Genomic DNA, 22,205 nt, shown 5'->3' on the forward strand with positions numbered 1-22,205 from the left:
CTGACCCAGCTGATCTACCTGAGAATCAGAGAAGTCATGAGACTCGCCAAAGGTAAGAGGCACGAACAACTCGTGCCTCCTGATGCTGGGGGGCCACAATCTAAAGGAGGAGAACACATGACAGCCCATGTCTTCTCTGCCCAGCAACCCCCTGGCCCTGCACACCCCCCCCCCCGGCCCTGCACCCAGCCTACAGTCGCCGTGCTCTCCTTGCCCCACCAGAGTTAGCTGGGGGGGGGGGAAGCTCTCCGTGACAGCTGCCGAAGAGAGAGCCAGGCTGGAGAGGTGACAGCGGCAGCAGCTCGCTCCCTGCCTGGGACTGGCTACCATGGACAGGGGCCGAGCAAACCGGAAATGTGCTGAGGGGGAGCAAAGGGACTCTGGCTTGCTTGGCCCCTGTCCCTGTCTCCTGGGCCCAGATGGGAAATAGGCTACCACCGCCACCTCCCCAGCTGGGCTCTCTCTCAGGCAGTGGTTGTGCTGCACAGAGCAGCAACCCGGAGCGGTCGGTGTGAGAAGTGGCTGGTCTCCGTCCCTTCCCTCCCCACCCAGTCCCAGCTGCCAGAGGCACAGCATGCCAGGGGGAAGGCCCATCAGGAGAAGGACAAAGCCCCTTTCCCTCCTCCCTGAAGTCCAAGCAAAAATCTATGGGGATGGGGGGCACTTGCCCCGCATGCTCCCCGATGTGTTGCCTATGAATAAGCGAGAATGTCTTTCCCACTACACCAGGGGTTCTCTAACTTTTGTACTGGTGACCCTTTTCACATAGCAAGCCTCTGAGCACAACCCCTCCTTATAAATATATAAAAATGTGTTTTTAATGTAACATCCTTATAAATGCTGGAGGCAAAGCAGGTTTTGGGGTGGAGGCTGACAGCTCATGACAGTCCAGACCCCCAGTTTGAGAACTCCTGCACTACACCCACTGTTCCAGAGACATGTGGTGCTGACTGCAGACCAGCCGAGCATGTCCTCCTTTGTCAAAGCAAGAGTTATTGGAACCGCTGGGTCCCCTGACCTGCGTCAATACAAGGCTATTTGCTTTCAGAATGCTGACACAGATGTCAAATGAATTATGTGGTATCAGCCCTAAACCAAGTCCTTCACAGAAATAGAGTAAATGAGGCCTTCTAAATCCCTCCGTGTGGACAAGCTCTGGGAGAGGAGCAGAAGACAGCACTGCAGCATTTCCAGATTTTCCTGGAAGCAAGTAATATTGTAGAAAAAGCAAGAGGGTGAATTCCTCCTCTCTGGTACATGTGACTGGCTCCAGGTGGCACACCAACCATAGTACCTGCGCTGGCCACAAAATCTGGGCCTCTTTTGAGAGCACAAAGTGGCCATGGGATGAGAGAGCCAACAAGCTTCAGAGAAAATAGTTATTAATTAGACTACTTGGTTTTGGTTGGTAGTATATATTACTGTGCTACAGGAATCTCACAAACCAATGGATACTGACTCCTGTCACGTGACAGGTACATCTGCCTTGGGAACCCTGAACCAGGTCATGTCACTGTAGCCAAGAAATAAAGTTGCAGTTTCTTGCCAGCACTCCACTATGTCAGGCCTTCATTACAATTAACACAGCTATTTTCTTCTCCATGTGATCAAATGACTGGCTGCAACAACTAGAGGGGTGTTTGGGTGGGAGTGCAGGCAAAGGGAGAAAGAGATAGATGTGATGAAAGTCATCTCAATAGAGTCTTAGAGCCTTCCCCCCAAAAAATTAAAATAAAATAAAATAAATTAGATCAGAAGTTGGCAAGGAGAGGTACAACCAAATGAAACAAAAAGGAAGCAGATTTCAGGACTAAATGTCCCACATTAGCATGGAGTCACTTGAAGAAAATGGCCAAGATAATGACCTGTGATGACTTCAAGTCTCCATCGTTGTGCCTTTTCATCAGCCATTCAGTATAGACAGTGATTTTCCACAACAAAAGCGGCCAATCTGGGGGATTGTTGGCTATTTGCAAGGTTATTTTTGTGGCAAGTCCCACCAGAGCAAGTAATGGGACAGGTTCTGTTCCTCCAGGACAAATGCTTACAGTCGCTCTTTCATGTGGCTTGGAGACTTCTGCTGAGTGCGTGGCCTGGGCCGGGGAGGCCCTGCCTGGTATTGAGTTTGAGACTGTGGAGGGAGTCTCTGCTGCTGGCGTGGCTGCTTTGGGGGACCGTGAACTGGAGGTTTAGGAAGCTCCCGATATTTTGGTTCGTCGCTTGATTGTCGAATTTTCATCTGTGTCTCTTCATCTGCAATTACAAAACCACCAAGTAATTAGTTTATGACTCAGCATGAGTCATGTCACCAGTACAAACAAACAGAAGATAATCCATGCTGGTTACAGAAGGAGTCTGCAGGGCAGCCTGTGCCTCTTAGTTAAAGAAGCTGCTGAGATCTTTCCTGAGCCCCGTTCCTCTAATGGGATCAAAGATTTTCACTGCGCCGGGGGCTAGTGTTAGCAGAGATATCACGCAGAAGCTAGTGCCTTTTAGTTATCTGATATTTTGGAAATAAAAAACAGAAGGGCAATAAGAAAAAAAAATCAGTCAGAAAGGAATATGGCATTGTTATTTATGGGGAACAGCTACTACCTAGGGAAGGAGGCTTGGACACTGACAAGCAGTCAAATACTTGCAATGTTTAAGTGGTATGGTGTTGGGGACCCTGTTTATTTCAATGAAATAATAAAACCTGGATTTGCCATCTACTCACAGACTACCCCATGGCCCATCTGTTGGCTGGTAGGGGTCACGGTGCTCATGGAGTATTTCAGTCAGTTCCATCCCCTCTTATCTCAGTGTGCCTGCTCTGCTGGACAACTACTACAGCTTACCAGCAAGCAGGAAATATGCCAAGGAGACTGAACTCCTCTCCCATCTTTGGAGGTGATCCCTTGAAGACAGGGTTGAGACACATCAGTAGGGGGCAGTGTAAGAAAAGTTTGCCCTGCCACTGTCCGTGCTGTTCTGCAGGTAGATAGAGGACTCCACACACAAGGGCAATCAATCTTGTACCTTTTAACCGTATTAAATGTACTTCACATAGATGAAGTAGACTAATGGTCTTTGGCCACTTTTTACCATTTCTGAAAGGCCAGTGACCATGTATGGTTTGATTTAAGGACCGAGTGACCCAGTGGCTCAGATACTGAACTGATCCTAAACTTCTATCGAACCATTCCAAAGGACCTGGCTACCTTGATGGTAACTAACATGGAGTCAAATGCACCTTAACACTCAGTGAGGAAAGGGATAAGCCAGTTTTAACATCGTGTCAATGGATCATGGGTAAATCTTTGATTCCAGTAGGGTTATCCCTGACCAGCTGGCAGGATGTTAAACACAGCAGTCCCTGTCTACACTAACTGCTAGGGCACAAAGTTAATGAAACATGGTAACTAAAACAGACTCTTTGCTAGAAGCAGGTGCCAGGGGATGGATCACTTGATTGCCTATTCTGTTCATCCTCTCTGTGGCACCTGGCATTGGCTACCATCGGAAGACAGGATATTGGGCTTGATGAACCATTGGTCTCAACCAGTGTGGCTGTTCTTATGTTCATGACTGCTCAAGGTCATGTTCTAACATGTCTTAGTTTTCTAAGGTCTGGAGTTTGGGTTTGGTTCAGATGAGCAACTAAACATTCAGTTGCAGAACTGTCCACACCTCTCAGATCTGCAAAGTTGGACTGGATATATTCCAAGGAAAGGCTATTGGGAGATTTATGGTCCTCCCTGTTGCTGGTCAAGCCAATCACACCATGAAAACATCTCATGAGCATGTAGGACCTAGTTAAACCCTGTTCACCATAATGATGTGATTTGCCTGTAATGATGATTTTATTAATTATTTATAGCCAATATTTCTGTTGTATTCTTGAATTCAGTTTCTCTCATTACATACCTTTTCTTCTTTTTCTGTGACCACCAAAACTAAAACTCAGTCTAAATTTTCAAAAATGACCAGTGAATTTTACATACCTCTGTGTTAAAGTGCCCAAGTTGAGACACTTTAACAGGGCCTGATTTTTAGAGGATGAACAAACAACAACAAAACTTCTCTCTTATGCTCTGTACTTTCTAAAATCTGGTCTCTTTACAGTGTCTCAGGCTGCATAGCCAAAAAAATGGAGGCACCCCAAATCACTCTCTAGGCATGCCTACATTTCAAATGCAATTCGTGGTATTGATTGCCTTTACATATATATAAGTTAATGAGAAAGTGTGTTGGTGAGATTCTCAAGCTTATCTCTAAATTAAGGATATTCAAATAATGATGGATGCTTCTCTGAGACAAGCTTTTGGACAGTCTGTTCTCCCCTCACTGGTAAATAATAGTCCTTGAAAATAGTACTGTCGTGTTAAAAAACAACCATCAGAAACCAAGATTAAAACTACAAAAAGAACAGGAGTACTTGTGGCACCTTAGAGACTAACAAATTTATTTCAGCATGAGCTTTCGTGAGCTACAGCGCACTTCTCCGGATGCATAGAATGGAACACACAGACAGGAGATATTTATACATACAGAGAACATGAAAAGGTGGAAGTATGCATCCACCTTATCATGTTCTCTCTATGTATAAATATCTCCTGTCTGTGTGTTCCATTCTATGCATCCGAAGAAGTGAGCTGTAGCTCATAAAAGCTCATGCTGAAATAAATTTGTTAATGTCTAAGGTGCCACAAGTACTCCTGTTCTTTCTGTGGATACAGACTAACACGGCTGCTACTCTGAAACCAAGATTAAAACTGGCAATTGAAGTGTAGAATTACACTGTAACAAAACTCAGTTCTTTCTCTCACTATCTCTGAGCAGTTTGTGGAAAGAACTATGAGATTTTAAGTGGTCATACAGCAACATGAAAGTTTCAAGTGCTTACCCTGTTCTTCTTCATATCTTTCTGCTCTCTTCTTCTTGATACAGTAAATCAGCAGTGCCAAAAAGATGACAAAGACAACTGCACCTCCTGCAATGCTCCCAATGAGAACAATGTCCAGCGGCCCTAGCTCAGAGAGAAAAAGGAGGAGATGTCACAGGGAGAGAATAAAACTCCAAAGTCTGGAATTTGGTCCCAGTGATCTGGAGGACGTACACATGTGAAGCTTATGACATGGATAACGATGATGATATGAAAACCTAGTTATATAGCATCTTTTGTCCCAGCATCTCAAAGCATTTTCACAAACAATAAATTAAGACTCATAACACCCGTCTGAGATAATGTTCAGTATTATTATCCCCATTTTACAGAGGGGGGAATTGAGGCACAAACAAGGCTAAACCACTAATTTATGGTCACAGAAAACTTGGTGGGAAGGAGAATTTTTTCATGAAACAGAGTTATGAAATGTGTGTATGATGTGCTTTGTTTGATGAAAATTCTAGGGAAAGTTTGAGGCAGAATTCACAGGCTTGCCAAGGAGTTTTACTTAAGCACAATAGGTGTCAAACCTCAAAAGTCTTGTTCTATATTGACACACAAAGATCTGAATGCCCTTCTGGCCTTTTAAGGACTTTCAAAATGCTTTGACTGGGCGAAAGTAGGACTCAGAGTCTGACCAAAAAACAGACTTTTTCAGGAGCTGGAAATAGGGCCGGAAATACTGTGAGAACAGCTTGTCTTGTGGTATTTCAGAGCTTGCTCTTCTAGCTTTGGCTGGAACTCGAAACAAGTGCTACACAATAATTAACAATAGTGAAGAAACAAAAAAAAACTAACCAGACTTTATGTAGCCTCAAAACAAAAGTTTGGTTTGATCTGAGGGTGAAGGTTGATGGGATTGTTCCTTATTTTAGCCAAATAGACTTGCTTGTATCTCCACTTCCCCGCTCCAGCACCACATCTCTTTGGGAACACCCCTCTGCATCTGGAATGTCTATTTGATTGTATCATTCAAGAGCAGGCCCTTTCAGAAGAGGGGGCTGAGGGGGACTAAATTCAACACAAATGTAAAGTTGCTCATTGGGGGTAAGTTGGCCAAAAAATATGTGAAGTACAGTAACGTGCACTGATTTTTGTCTTCAATGGATGTGCAAACGAGTATCATTTACATACTGAGGATCAAAACTTGACTCAGTGCTTCCTTGGGCAGAACTCCCATTGAAGTCGATTACGGTTGTATCTGCATAAGGACTTCAGAACTTGTGCCCAGTGGACAAAAGAAAAGTAGGTGGCAGGTAAGGCAACCAAGTGGAAGGTGTAAAACACAGTCCTCTTCTATCCCATCAGTGTGTCACTTAGACTTGCTTTGCACAGCCCCTGAATACCAAACCAGTGCACATTACAAACCTTTACCACTTACAGCTTGTGGGCATTAGAGATTTTTGCACCTATACTGATGCACAAATCCCTAATGTGGAGTAGATTCTACATAGAGCTGGCCTGACGTTGTGTTTTCTCCTCACTGAAAATTATGACTTTTCAAAAAATCATAACTGGAAATATTTTGGCTGACAACTGAAATAGCTGAGTTCAGAAGTGGCACCTCGGAGCCCCATGGGAATTTTAGTTCAGGTACTTCCTGCTTCAATTCTCCTCTGTAGGCTGGGCTCCCGGGTTAAATTATATCCCCCAGAGATGCACCACAGTCTCCCTCCATGCCCAGGTTAGGGAAGGGGATCAGGCTGGAGAAGCCCCCGCGGAGCAGTTCTACAGTTGGTCTAGTCCCTGTGGAAGAGGATTTCCTTACTGGCCCCAGCCTCTTTGCCCATATAGTCAAGATAGATACTTGGCATAGAATTTGCAGAAAGGGAGGTTCAAGGTCTGTAAACATACAAAAATGTGCGCACACATTCATGTTTGCACACAACTCTCCCAAATGTGTGCACATACGGGGCACTGGATCATATAAGAGATACCGGAAAGCCCCACTTCAACTTGCAAATCCGAAGTTTTGCTCACAAAATGGGGTGATTGGGTTATGCGAAAGTGTGCATGTGTGTGCAAAAAGGTGTATATACTTTGAGTTTTGTGTCATGAAATGTATCTTTAATTATCCCAGGGCTTCCACTTCTCCTCTTGTAAAATGGATGTGATAATATTTACTTCAGGCTGGCATGCTGCAAGGCTTAATTTCTTAGTGTCTGTGAAGTGCTTTGTGATCTTCCAAAAAAAAAAAAAACTTATACAATTATCATCATCATTATCAGTATTATTTGGGTTGCAAAGTGGCACCTGTAAGTAACCCAGTTAAAACAAGAGATTCAAGTAATAATAATACTGAACTCTTATATATTGCTTTTCATCCATAGATCTCAGTAGGTCAGTATCATTATCCCCATTTTACTGATGGGAAAATGGAGTGACAGAGAGGTGAAGTGACTTGCCCAAGGTCCCCTAGCAGGCTAGTGGCAGAGCTAGGAATAGATTACAAGTCTACAGAGTCCTTGTCCGGTGCTCTGTCAACTAGGCCACACTTTCTCCCATAGTTGGGAAGAAGGATTAACTGAACCAGAAGAATTTTTAATGTGATGGGGACAGCTGACCCCTCCCCCCACCCACATCACCCATGGTTCTAACCTGCATAGGAAGAAACCTGTGATGTGTTTTTTTAACTTTCTTGTGATATGACAACATCTGTGCTACATATTTCTTCAAGACCTCTATGATAAATGCTTTTCTTAGCTGTTGATGCTACAGAAAAAAAAAACACAGACGGAGTACTCCAAACTACCCAGCCTCTAAATATCTGACAGATGAAGTTCAGCAGCCAAGTCACAATGAAGAACACTGAGGGCCAGATCCTCAGCTGATGTAAATCAACATTGCTCCATTGAAGTCGATGAAAACTACGTAATGACACTGATCTCCTTTGTAAAGTGCTATGAGATCTATGGATTAAAAGACCTACACAAGTGCTAGGCAGGGCCATCTCTACCCATATGCAAAGTATGCAGCTGCATAGGGCACAAGGAAACTTGGGTCACCAAATTTCCTGGTGCCCTATGCTACTGTGTGCTGCTCCAGCCTGTGCCCCGCCTCTTCCCCATGGTCCTGGCCCCTGCCCTGCCCCAGCCCCACCTCTTCCCTGCCCCAGCCGTGCCCCGCCCCCACTCTACCCCTTCCCCAAAGCAGCCACCCTGCTCTGCCTCCGCCCAGCCTCTTCCCATCCCTGAGGAGTGCAGCAGGGCTGGGGCTGCGCTCACCAGCAGCAGGAAGTGCAGGGACCTGACCCCAGCCATGCCACTGGTGAGTGCTGGAGGGTGGTTCCCTTGCCCCCCCCCCAAGCCAGCCCACCCGTGGAGGCCTGGGGCCAGCCCCCACCCCACAAAGGCCTGGTGCCCCACACCCCCCTCTCCCCACGGTGGGGGGCGGGGCTGTGTAGGGCCCCAGAATAGCTAAGGACGGCCCTGGTGCTAGGCATTAATTATTATTGTCAGTTTACACCCAGTGAGGACTGGCCCTGAGTGATGAGAGAATGAACGTCATGCAATAAGGTCCAAGTATTTAATATACACAAATGAATGTGACAGCAAGAAACAGCAACTCCACACTGCCTTGGCTGACTGGCTCCATCTTTGGATCACCCACCCCATGCTTGCTTGTCAATTTAACAGGCTTATCCCTGGCTACCTTTGAGAACTGCTTCTTGAGTCTTATATCTGCACTCCTACTCCTCTCACCCTTTCAGGCTGCCACCACGCTGTCTAAAGTGGTGGTACAGCTAGGAGTGAAATTGGATGTGCCCCAACTTATGGTGGATGGTCTATGACCTGTCCCTGGAGCAAGTCTGGGGGGTTGGAGACAGAACTTCCCTATTCCTGCATAAAGGGGCAGGACAGGTCGCTGGAGGTACGGGGATGGGGCTGAGGCAGTGCCCCCACCCTCAGATGGCTCCACCTCCAGATCACTGAGCAAGGGCAGGGGCTGGTCAGTGCAGAGGGAGCCATTACGGTGCAGGGTGCATCTCCTGGAAGTTGTCCCTGGCTCTGTGCCAGAGGACATGCCATCTCAAGCAGCTGGAAGTGCTTGGCCTCCCACTGCAGGTGGCTACATTCAGGAAAGTGCTGGGGCAACCTCAGGTCCTGCATATAGCCAAGATGTAGCGGAAGAGGAAACCACTGCAGCTGTGGAAGAAGCAGCCTTGGCTGTCCTGGGGCAGCTGGCCCAGCTGCTGCTGGGAGTACATGTGCTAGAGCAGTGAGTCTTGCACCAACACCACACTTACATGCCACGTCTCACAAATGCCTCCCCGCCACTGTTCAGCTCCCGCTCTCCAGGAAAATGAATGAGCCTGGACCCGCTGTGGCAGCACCCCTGCCCCAGTTCTTGCTGAGAGCGACACTCCACCCCGGTTCAGTAACTGCCTAGCGCTGTCCAGCGGGGCCATCCCAGAGAGTGAGCCCACTGCATCTGGTGAGAATACATCTCCTGCCCTTTCTTCCAAAGGTGACTGGGAGCAGCCTCCTCTTCTGCAGGTGGTGGGAAGAGCCACCTCTTCCCACTTTCACAAGTCTCTTGCTGCTTCCATTGCTCCAGGCACGGCAGAGCTGCCACCTCTCAGGCTCAGATTGGGCTGGGCCTGGTGCTAAGTGGGTGGGCCATGACCCTGCCACTGGTCTGAAGGAGGCAGACAATCACCCTTTCACTGCAGTGAGTCCCACACTGTAGGATCCTTTTCTCACCCCATTTGAAAGCTGACTGGTTTTAATTTATTTGCAGATTTTCAGTGGCACTTCTCACTGCAGTGTCCGGACTAAAGGGGGGTGTGACCCTGAAAAGTTTGGGGACCGGAGATCTAGATTATAAACTCACTGAAGTATGGCAAATGGGCCAAACTCTCTACTTAAGTAACTTCACTGAAGCCAAAGGAGTTAATTCTGTAGAGAATTTGACTCTATATCTTCAGCCATATACCATGCAGCACATAATGCAGAGTCACTGGTCAATGGATAGTCAATAGTGATGATTTAACCTTTGGGATCTCTAATTTAGAGTATATGATTCTTTTGTAATAGCTGTAAATGCCCAGTTCTGCTGCTGTGACTCTGGCAAAACTAGAAGGGTAAAGCCTGCAGCACTGTTCCCATTGTAATGAGTATGATAATCAGGTTCTAGAAACCTACAGTTTTACTTATGTTACTGTTAAACTGCTTGGCGGCTGAAGGTGCCAGATGCCTAGATTAACAGGTCAAAGAGAACATGTGAGAGTTAATTGCATAAATGGAGATTCATAGACTATAAAGCCAGCAGGGCCCATTCTGAGCGTCTAGTCTGACTTCCTGAATAACACGGGCCACAGGACTTCACGCAGGTGGGAAGCCAACAAAGCAGTTCAGGTATTACTTTTAAAAAAGACTAAAAATAACACATAGGTAATAAAATTTAGTTTTTAACCATTTTTCTATTGACGCTTTAGATTATTAAAAGTGAAAGGATTTTGGAGATCTGATTCATTTTTCATTTGTTGACTTCTTGCATTTTACCCAAGTTGGACAATTAAAGAAAAGACTGGTCAGTTTCAGGTGTGTTTCACTGAATGCACACTAGCCTAATGCTGCTGGGCTTGCCTCCCCAACACTGCAGGATACAGCTTCAATTCAAACAAATAAATTTTCCAGAGACTTTTTCCCCCCTAAAGTTTCATAACAACATTTCTAGGAATATCAAGTTTTGTAAAAACCTTTTCCCTTTAAGAAAATCTACACCTGAGGCCTAGTGTACTTGATTGCTCATTTAAGCCAGTCAACTTCTAAAATATGGTTAATTTCCCAAAAGCTCACTGCAAAGGAAGCCCATGCTTTGTATGCACATGTTAAATAGCACAATCAGCACATCCAGTTTTTCTATCAAAAGAATCCATCCACCACTATGGCCCCACTGACTTCGTAGATACAAGGGTGAAAGAGATCAAGAATTCCTTGCATCTAATTCTCCTGTCACTTGGGGCTTGTCTACACTCAAAACACTGCAGCAGCACAGCTCCAGCACCCCCAATAGCACTTCAGCATGGGCACTACCTATGCTGAAGGGAAATGTTCTCCCATTGGCATGGGTAGCTGGGTCGATGGAAGAATTCTTCCGTCAACCTAGCGCTGTCTACAGTGTGGGGGGTTAAACCCTCTGAGTGACATAGCTGGGGCAACCTAACTTGTTAAAAAACGAGATTGACCTAAATATGTTGCTTGGGGTCATGAAAAGTTTTGTGCCTTGAGCACCGTAGTTAAGTCGACCTAACCCCCAGCATAGATGCATCTAAGTCCATGGAAGAATTCTTCTGTCAACTTCATTACTGCCTCTCTGAGAGGTGGATTAAATATAGTGATGGGAAAAAACCCTTCTATCACTGTAGGAAACATCTACACCATTACACTACAGTGGCACCGCTGCAGCACTACAGCTATGGCACTGTACCACCTGTAATGTAGGCACAGCCTTACACTGGTGTAAATCAAGAGCAATTCTATTGACGTCAATGAAGTCATGAAGGTGTACAGTGTAAATCTGGATTAAGAGAGGGGAGAATCAGGCCAATTCGTTGGAACTGTAGGGTGTTAACGGACATCCTGACTAATTTTCAACTTGGGTAATTTTATTCTACCCAACTAAAATTACGCAATTGCTCAGGGCTGGATAAACACTATTAATAGATTTTAGGGCCAAAAGGGACCCTAGTGATCATCTAGTCTGACCTCTTGTATAACACAGGCCATAGAATTTCACCCAGTAATTTCTGCATCATGCTGATAAATTCTGTTTGAGCAGGCACTTATTTCAGAAAGACATCCAGCCTTGAAACATTCTAGAAGTTGTAATGGTCTGTGCAGTGCAATTGATACTATTGGTGCTGTAGAAATAATAAAGAAGAATAGCTGGGGCGGTGGGGGTGTTTTTTTGCTTCCTGCTGTGTAGCACTGCATAAAACCTACTGCATGTCAATTCCCTTAGTTATTTTATTGGGCTGACACTATTTTAGAATCAGCACCCTGGCGACAGCTGTATGTTTGTAACTCTTTGTGGGCTGTGATTTGGAGACCTTTTCACAATATAGACTTTGTACCTGAACATTTGATTTCCTGATCAGTAGTTTTTTGGCTAACGTCATTTTTAACTTCGCATAGGAACTTTGCAGTAAGGATTTTGGTCTTGGGTCGATATTCAATCTTCCATGTGCCATTTGCATCGATTGGCCCGACAGAGAGCAGCCGGTTATTTTGAAGCAAGCGAAAAGCAAATTTATTCTTCTGTTTCACCTCACATGTCACATTTATGAGTTTTTGTGAACATGTCCATTTGATTTCTGGTTTAGAGACCATTTCTGAAAGAGAATAAAAGAGGCAATCAGTCTGTGAAGATTTCTAATTTTAAAAAGTTCATTGTTAGGACAGGCAAGATCCACAGAATAATACAAAGGAACATGGAAGGATTTTAGAGGCATGGGCAGAACATAACAAAATGATCCTGTGAAAGGATATGGGGCAAATTAATCTGAAACACAGATATTCAGTTCCCTCCCTACAGATCTGTAGAGTGTTTTTTCTTGAGATAACGTTTCGTGGTTTATTTAGAGAGAGAATCCCAGTCCCTTTGTCCTATTCTGTTTTGAAACACAATGGGCCAGATGACTCTAGCTCTGAGCTCAGGCTGTTTACACTGTGCACCATACAATGGTGGCCGCTGCAGTCATGCTGTTGAAAGGTGCACTGTGTAGCCGCTCTTTATAGGTGGGAGAGAGCTCTCCTGGCGAGAGAATAAAACCACCCGCAATGAGGGGTGGTAGCTTCAGCGCTGGGAGAGCAGCTCCAGTGCTTTTTGTTGTTAAAAAGTTTGCTATTCGGGGGCGGCGCAGGGGTTCACACCTTTGAGCCACAAAAGTTTTAACGACATTAATGAAGTGCCAGTATAGACAGAGCCTCCGCAGACCGCGGCTCAGGAACCACAAATGGCTCTTTAATGTGTCTCCTGAGGCTCTTTGCAGCACAGGATATTAAAGCACTGTGTGGTTTAATTATTAACCAATCACAATGTTTTTACTGTGTTATTAACCAATTAAGTTTTTGCTGTGAGAATAATACAGTACGCACACACACACGCACAGTGTATTTCCCATCATACTGTTTGAATATGAACACTGCTATAGTAAAGAAACAAGGAATTCACACTACTGTAATGGTATGGTATGGTACAGTATGGTAATGGTGATTGCTAATTTGGCTCCTGAACCACTGAGGTCTGAGTTATCATAGTTCTAGTTCATGGAGAATCCCCTCAGGCATGGCCGAAGGGAGGAGCAAACTACCAGTTTCCCGCAGCAAAATTTTTGCTGCATCATCCCATCTGGTAGGAGGAGTTAGGGGATCCTGCAGCTTGGGAGACTGCAAACCCTCCCAATACATCAGTTCTCACGAGTCTATGGATACAGGAACTCTATTCCATCCATATAGAGCCTGGAGTCAACTTGCAGGCTTCACTGACCACCTCCCTCTGTTGTTTACAGAGCAGAGTTGGCACTAGCTGAGGTGGCTGCTCATTAGCAACCAGGGAGCGGACCCAGAGCTGTATCTCTATTACCCTGCTCAAAGATGTAACACCTCCCACCTAGATCTGTGCGTGGAAAACTGAGCTCAGAGCAGGGGGAAGAGCCAAGGAGAGCAAAACATCAACTGCTGCTCTATCTCCACCCACCAATACCTCATATACTAGCAGGCTCTCAGACAGCAAGGTGGCTGGTTGGCACATAGGGAGACCACAGTATTTCCTCTCTTCCATACAGGAGGCCAGCAGTCCAGTGTAAGCAAACACACATTGCAGTTACTATAGGAGAGAAGCTAGGCTATGCAGGGAGGAGTTGGCACAGGAGGGATGGGACGGAGGGGGAGGACTTACACGAAGGCTTTATATCATAGAGCAAAGAGACAATAGTCTCCTTCTATGCAGCTCTGGCACGACTGCATCTGCAACTTTTCATTCAGAGCTGGACACCGGAAAGACTGGAAAAACTAGGTCAGTAAAAATAAAAATAATAATATACCATCATAGGTATGGCAGACAGGGATGTATTAAGTGTATAGCCCAGGTCTTTGTCACATTGCTTAACGCACTGCTGGAACGCGTTCAGATACGACAGTGATGACTGCAGTATAAGAATGTAGATTAGACTGGAAATCGTCTTAGCACTATGGAGGCAATGAAGCTATGAATAAGCTGGTTTCAGTTTCCTATTATGCACAGTGAATTGGTAATGGAGCTCCCCTTGCGGAATCTCTATTACTGGCAATGGTACATGAGCCAGAAAGAGCCCACCTGGACTCTGAGTCCAGGTTGACGTTGCAGGCACATCAGTTGCAGTGGCAGGGGGAGGGAGAGAAGCAACTTTTTACTTTTACGCTGAGCAAATTCTATCAGTCATTGCAAAAAGCCTGGAAACCCTCAATGCTAGTTTACACTCAGTCATTTCTCAGAGTACTGCACTTCAACTATAACTAACTACTGAGCAAGCGTTATAATCCATCCATTGAATACAGTGTATGTGCAATGTATGACCCCGGTCCTGCTAACACTTACGCAATTGCTCAGGGCTGGATAAACACTATTAATAGATTTTAGGGCCAAAAGGGACCATAGTGATCATCTAGTCTGACCTCCTGTATAACACAGGCCATAGAATTTCACCCAGTAATTTCTGCATCATGCTGATAAATTCTGTTTGAGCGGGCACTTATTTCAGAAAGACATCCAGCCTTGAAACATTCTAGACACTATGGACAGATGCCTAGGGTCCAGATTTCTAGATTCACATGATGATGCCAGAAACTAAGCTTTTACTTTAAAAAATAATTATGCTATCTATCTGACTCTAATAGCCATCATATCACTGCACCTCACATCACTAATGGATTTTATTCTCCCAACACTCCTAAGAGGTACATCCCCATTTCACAGTTGGGAAACTGAGGCACAGGGTAGATTAAGTCACTTGATCAAAGTCACACAGGAAGCCAGTGGCTGCGCTAGAAATTCTACCCCAATCCAATGCCTAACCTGTAAACTTTGAAAAACGTGACTCAAGTATAACAGGTTTCAGAGTGGTAGCTGTATTAGCCTGTATCAGCAAAAACAATGAGGAATCCTTGTGGCACCTTAGAGACTAACAAATTGATTTGGGCATAAGCTTTTGTGGGCTAGAACCCACTTCATCAGTATAACAGATATAATGATGCCTCTCTGAGTCAGCAGGCAGCCTGTAACAATAGCTCAGAGAAGTGTTGATTTGAGAGTGGTCACCCCTCCGGGGCTTTGCTAGGGCAGTCGCAGCAGGTGTCCACACAATTTGAAAGGGTAGACCTCCCCACCAGCCCAGCAGATGGCTCTTGGGTAGCCAGTTGTCTCTGTGTGGCGAGGCAAAGTCAGGAAAGTGGCCACAGGGGGCCACACTTGTGGGAGGGCCTAGGGTGCCAGACTTCCTTAATTAGCTTTTGACTTTAGCCACAGAACACTTTGGGGCTACTCCAAAGAGCAATGTGGTGCATGTGCTTAAGTGCTTACAGGATCGTTGCCTCTTTTTGCAATCTTAACACGTATTCATACACAAGAACGTCTAGCAGGAGAGTTTGTCATTCATGCTGTCAAAGATGTCTGAGTTGACACTGGTCACCTCCATCTAAATAGCAATTATCCTGATCAAGAAAAACTTTTAAAACATTAAAGATATCTGAATTTTTTTCCTTCAGCTTATAAATCAAGTTAGTAGAAAATCAGGAATGAGTGTCATAGTAATTTTTTTTAAATTCTGCTCATGTTTCTTTTCTTTAAAAATTTTTAAGATGTGTCATCAAAATCTTAACATTCAGAAAATTCCAATCAGCTGTAATAATTGGTCAATAAACAAGAAAAAAATTCCAAAGCAGCTCCCCCTTTTTTAAAAAATTCAAAATTTTGTCAGTTTTTCTAAATACAAAAAAATTTCAAACCAGCGCTGCTTATAAGGGATGGAACAGGTGAACAGTAAACAGTAGACCCAGTTAATTACAAATAAATAGGGAGCCAGTTACTGAATCATTTACTAATTGTCAGGCTTCAAATGCAGCAGTGCATTCATACAGGATGTAAACACGCAAGCAAGCTGGTAAGCTCAAAAGCAAGTCATGAGAACAAAGTACTGTAGAAGGAAAATCTTCATGTTACAGAAACTTGTGCAAGATATCAGGCTTTTTTCAACAGTCTCCTGTTTTAGGAGTCTGCCTAAGTGTTCTGAATGTACAGAGCACAGTTCTGCTCCACATCTCACTGGTTAAACAACCTAGAGATATCAGTCCCTTGAATGGCTGCTTAAGAAAGTTTTCCCTATCTGTTGTGAAATCAGGGCTTGAACTAGGGAGCAGCACGTGTACCAGCACTCTCATGAGCTGTCTTTTTGGGCTCCAAAATGTGAGTCTTATGGAGGAGAACACAAGCTCAAGGAGCTTAGCGGAGCCCAGGGGTATATTTGAACCCCAGTTAGGGGAGCCGAGCCCAGCAGAGCATGCAAACAGTTCAAACATCTCTACAATACGTAGTGAGTAGCATCTCATTTTGATGCCTCAAGTGGGTTATTAATTTATGGAAGGAGCTTCGAAGGGTCCTACCACCATTTTTTCCCCCCAAGTTAGACCCCAGCCTCTGATCTCTCCCAAATGTAGATATAAACACCAGGGTTTCCGGATATTTTGAGTGGCAAAAGAAAGGCTCAGTGTGACCTGAGATAAGGTCTTCCATTGTTCGATACCAGTGCAGGTCTGTTTGCCTGGAAGAGTTTGTGGCTGATGTGAGAAAGAAGAAATCAGACAGCAGAGCAACTGAGCAGCAGGAACAGAGGGAAAGAAGGGAACAAGGAGACTTATTTGGCAAGAGAGGAAAAGGAGGAACCCACCCAGGAACAGAGAAAGGGAATAGATGCAGCAGAGCTAACCAACCCTTCAGTGAAAAGGAGCCCACGTGACAAAGTTAGAGACCACAAGAAAACAGGATGGAGACCCATTCAGCAGAAGACGAGAATGGGAACAAGGAGGCTCACCCAGCTATGATGGAAGGGACATGGAAGGTGACTCACCCTGAACACTCAGAATTAAGTTCTTCTCCACTTGCAGATTTCCCATGCCATCGTACACAGTGACTTTGTAATTTCCACTGTCCTCTTCCACCAGGTGGTCTATTTTCAGGGTTCCATTGGGGAACATTTCATACTTGTTCTTATCCTTGTAATATTTCACACCAGAACTGTTGCCTTTCGTGAGACGGAATGAATTTTTGAGCCATATTACTTCCTGTTGCTGTTCCACTTTGAAGTTATGAATGTTCAAAAAAACAGAACCACCCCGCATGCCATACTCGTTACGTGCTTCGTTTGCAGACCCTTCAAACAGGGGAAGAACAATACAGCCTGATTAGTGTCTGTCCAAAGCATCTATGGATGAGTGTTAACAGTAGACACTGCAGCATTAAATAACTTGGTCACAAAGTTAAACGCCCCACTTTTCCCTTATTTCCCAAACCACTCCTCATTAATAAGGGTGGGCATTTATGAAGCTGCTTGCATCTCAGGCCCTCAGAGCAACTCCTGAACATTAGTTAGTTAAGCTTCCCAAACAGCCCATTTTAATTCTGAACACAGAAGTTCTGGGCCAAATTTTCAGAAGTGCCCTTAGAGGTACCTTGGTTTCAGAGGTGGTCATTTTAAGACCCCTCGGGCTGGTTTTCAAAGGCACCGAGCACCTGCAGCTCCAAGTCAATAAGGCTTGTGAGCACGCATTTCCTCTGCAAATCAGGTTGTGTTGTATGTGCCTCAAGATGAGCACCCACAACTGAGGCAGCCAAAATTACTCAAAATGCTTCTGACAATTCAGACCTGTGGCCAAAATTTTCCAGTGACCAGTGATCCTGAGTGTCTCAATTTAAACTTGAGACAGGTTAAAGACCAGCTGTTCAGCTATTTCTGAAAAATCAGCCTCCTTTAATGTGTCTTGAGTTGAACACTGAAAATCATTAGTCACTTTTCAAAATCTTGGCCTAAGCAACTTGCCTGAGGTCACACAGTGAGTGAGTGAGTGAGTGACAGAGGTGGGAGTGAAGAGGTCCTCCCTCCTGCATGGCTGTGACCAGAAGGATACACTCCCTCCCTCCAAGAGCTCTCTTTCATGGGTACCATCCCCTGATAAACACAGGCCCAAAGGCAGGCTTTTCCCCTCTTTTCAGGTCACCTTTGACTTTGGTTCCCTTTGCAAAACAGATAATACCCAGTTCACAGGGGTGCTACTGCAAGTGGTTGTTCAGTGCTTGAAGATGTTAGCGGTCACATAAGGGCTAAATATTGGTATTATTAATAAGAATAAGGCTAGACAGCCTTTACCTATGTTGTTACATATCAAGAACCATTTATCTTCCCATGGTATGTTCTGTCACAAAATCTCATGTCCATTTATCTCAAACTGAATCTAAATCTAAAAATCACAGCCTCTGAATACTGAATAGTAATAGCAGATTGGGTTTTAGAGCTGAAGGTGACTTCAAAAGAGAAGCTGACTCCACACAAACATTTGTGTGGATTCTTAGTCTATACCACATAAGCAAGTTGATAAATAATATTGAAACAGACAGGTTAAATACATGCTTGTAAGTTTCAAATACAATAAATTAACTAACAGCAAAAAACTTTCAATCTTCCATTTGCTAAATTAATTCCCCTCTAATCTATGGGATAAAGCTATACTGGTAGGCATGGTGAGCTACGCTGAATTAATTTTACACATTGTAAGTTCTTTTCCCCATAGAGAGAAACTAGGTTTATAAATCTATTATTATAATCCTTTATTATAAAGTTTTCATTAGATCTAGAGTATGATAAAATACATCACAGCGAGGAAAACTGAAAACTAATTGCTGCTTTGTGAAACAGTAATATTGGAGTCAAAAAAAATTAGACTATCATGCTTGTTCAGCAAAATAATTATTTGAGACATCTGAGAGAGATGGCCCATTAGAGCCTGTGAGAGGATGAAGAGTTTCATGCACTGCATCCGCCAGCCCAAAGGGAAGCTATTATTGAGTTATCAAGTTTCTTAAAAAGCATTCAGCATTTCTAATGGCACATTCTGAAATCACTCACTCTTAGAAGTGTAACTATTTTAATAATATTCGTTCTCCCAATAAGTGTTAACAGGAGCACCAAAGCCCTTTGTAAAACCTGCAGCATTTTTGACAAAGAAAAAAAAATGTAATTCAGATACTTGCTACTCCTCAGAATTACTCCCAGATATTTAGAGTTATTACTACTCATTATTATTTGTAGTGCATATACTATCATTTATATTTTGCATGTGTAGATGAAGGAAAAGTTGATCAAAATCCTGAGGAAGGAAAGCTCAATAGTATTCCAATTGACAGACAGTCCTGATAGGTCTTTAAAAGTTTGCTTGATCTCCCGAATCATTGGAGCAGAAGTCTGAGCATCCCAAACAAACAACATTAAGTCCTCTGGATAGACAATGAAACAATATTTGTTGATAGTGCCAACTGAAATACTCTGCAAATGACAGAGCAATCAGAATTTAGCGACAGACTGGTCAGTTGCAGTCACAAAGAGGATGGGATGATTCACCTGCAGTGATCTAAAAGGAGCTGCACTGATAATTCTTTTCTCAGAGGGTAAAGTAGGATTCACTTTTAAAGTTTCAAACATATTAAACAAATAGAGCCATTCAAGGAAATCAAGAGTCTGTTTTAAGTCCATAGCAAGGATATATTCCTTATTTATCTAGTCCTTGCACATAGGAAACATTAAACAACCATCATAAAGCATCGACTGTTGGATTTATTCCGGTTATTCATGAATGGTTCTTGTGTAAGGAATCCACTACTACTTGTTCTAATCTATAAGCCAAAATTGCAACTAAATTTTTAGATTAAAAAGTTTTAAAAAAAGAATTGCTATAACTTGAAATAACACATTAGGTACATACATATTGGTAACTTACAAGCTAGACCGACCCCACCCTATCGTATGATCATTTGTATTTATCACCCTTTCTGTTAATATTCCTTTGCAAAAAATACTTGGCACTGTCAACAGTTCTGTTTCCCTTTAATAAAATGTTTGTTACTAGAAAAGAGCAATGGGTCCACACAGTGAAGTCGCTCTTGAATAGGGTTACAAAAAAAATGCAACAGCTTCATTGAGGGCGGTAGGAAAAACTCCATGCTGACACTTACCTATATTAATATGTGTCAGATAAAGGATTGTTAGACTGAAGCTAAAACCATTTACAAAGTTTATTATACATATTATAATAACAAGCTCAGGTTGTGGGTTCCCCCAGACTGAAGGCTATTGTTATTTTATTTAGCTAAGAGATCTTATAGCACTTTGCAAAGTAAGGTAGATATCATTATCTTCATTTTACCAATGGTAAAAGTGAGGCCATGTGCTTAACAATGAAGGCTCGATCCTACAAGGACATGAGCACTCTGCCTCCAACAGCAAAGCATTTGAGTACAGGCTTCAATCCAAGCACGTGAATAGTTCTTTTGAAGTCAGTGGGACTACTCGTATGCTGAAAGTGAAGCATATATTTAAGAGCTTTGCCTGGACTGGGGACAGAATGCTGACAACTTTGCAGGATCAAGCCCTAAGAGTTTTAGGGTGAAATCCTGGCTCTATTAAAGTCAATGGCCAAGGATCGGGGCCAGGATTTTACCCTAAAGGTCCCATTGCCAGTTCCCCAAGTATCTGATCTTTGCAGCTTCATAAGGGCTAGCTACCATTCAGAGGGTTGTGTAATACTTTTTAAATTATTTATTTGCACTGCACTTGCTCTGGCAATAGCGATAATTCTTCTAGAGACAAGGAGCCAAATTCATCTTGGATTTTAAGTAGAGTTAAACCAGGGAAGAATGTGGCCCATGATATTTAGATAAGATCCAAGGATTTTTATCAGATCATCCATCTTGCCCCAAGCTTCGCTATTTAGCTTTGAGTAGATGCTATGTGGCAGAGATGGGATCAGTCACGTTTAATTTTGCTTATACATTTCTATATTAAAAGCACTATCAAAGGAATAATCTAAAACATACTGGTAATAACTTGCTCCTCAACTATAACTGAGTCAGGGGAGAGGCTTAAAATGTGCCGTGTGGACAAGACCACCTCAAATTCTCATAACTGGGTGAAACCCTGGGACAGCGCAGTTATAGGTTCCATCCACCTTGAAAATTATAGCCGTATTGGAACTGGATCCCAGAGTCCATTATAATTGTGGCGTAGATGGGCCTAATTCAGCACCCTGTTAAGATATCCATCACCCTTCTCTGGGTACAAGAACTGGGTGTTAATCTACCACCGTTTTAAATGCTTTAAGTGCAATTTTAAGGAAAGCCAGCCTGAAAGAGCAAAAAGCTGGTGCAAACTCACCTTTTACACAGGAGAATAAAACCAGACACTTGGCTAGAAAAATCCCCCTGAAGTTCATTTTCAATTTCATATCTCCAAACTGTCCCTGCGCGAAGAAAGCTCCTGGCCAGTGAGATGAAGTTCTACTTATGATCAGCAGCCTTTTGGTATGTCAGCACAGCCCTGGCACCTCTTGTCTCCTCCTCCTCTTGCTCACCGTAACATTTGCATTTCGGTCACACACACGAGCAGAGTGGAACTGGTTCTCGGGCCATTGTTTTAACCAGGGTCGAGGAACAACTAGAAGGGATTTAGGAAAGTGCAAGCCTCAGATATCAGAATTTCCCCCCAATTTTGTCCCAACTTGAGAACAGAACCTGAACCACATGTTTCTTTGATGTTCAGCTAAGGACCTTGACCTCTACATCCATGTCCCAGAAGAAGGGATGTGGAGAAGTCTTACTATTCTCCTGCTGCCACATTTAACCTGCCTTGGGAGGTCTTCTTGGGTGAGAAAGAAAGAAAAGACCCAGCAACCAGCTATCACCCTCCAGGGTCTTCAGGGGCTGGCTGGCAGGTTTAAGAAGTAGCTGAGGTCTGCTGAGAGGAGGTGTGTTATGTAGATAGCATAAACACCTCCTTTGAAAAGCTTTTGATTAGTTTCACACAAACATTTGTGCTTTAAGGGCTTTTGAACTGAAACTGAACTCCAGGCTTAGTGAGATTCACCCGTAATTAGCAATACTGTGCAAACACACAGATGTTTCAAAACCCTCTTGAGCATTTAGGAAGGAGTCTGCTGTGAAAGACACAAGGAGCCCTATGGAGCATGGGAAGAAT

General features: G+C 43.9%; 1 protein-coding gene across 1 annotated transcript; it reads right to left on the reverse strand.

Moving 5' to 3' along the window:
- Nucleotides 1-851: 851 nt before the first annotated feature.
- CD2 (CD2 molecule) lies at nucleotides 852-21,504 on the reverse strand. The gene is made up of 5 exons (XM_030580835.1): nucleotides 21,387-21,504; nucleotides 17,034-17,336; nucleotides 12,006-12,263; nucleotides 4,886-5,008; nucleotides 852-2,253 (listed from the first exon to the last, which is right to left on the reverse strand). Exons 1-5 carry the CDS (start codon nucleotides 21,454-21,456, stop codon nucleotides 2,045-2,047), a joined length of 963 nt encoding a protein of 320 aa, XP_030436695.1. The 5' UTR covers nucleotides 21,457-21,504; the 3' UTR covers nucleotides 852-2,044.
- Between the last annotated feature and the right edge of the window lie 701 nt (nucleotides 21,505-22,205).

The sequence above is a fragment of the Gopherus evgoodei genome, chromosome 1, assembly GCF_007399415.2.
Source record: "Gopherus evgoodei ecotype Sinaloan lineage chromosome 1, rGopEvg1_v1.p, whole genome shotgun sequence".
NCBI lineage: Eukaryota > Metazoa > Chordata > Testudines > Testudinidae > Gopherus > Gopherus evgoodei.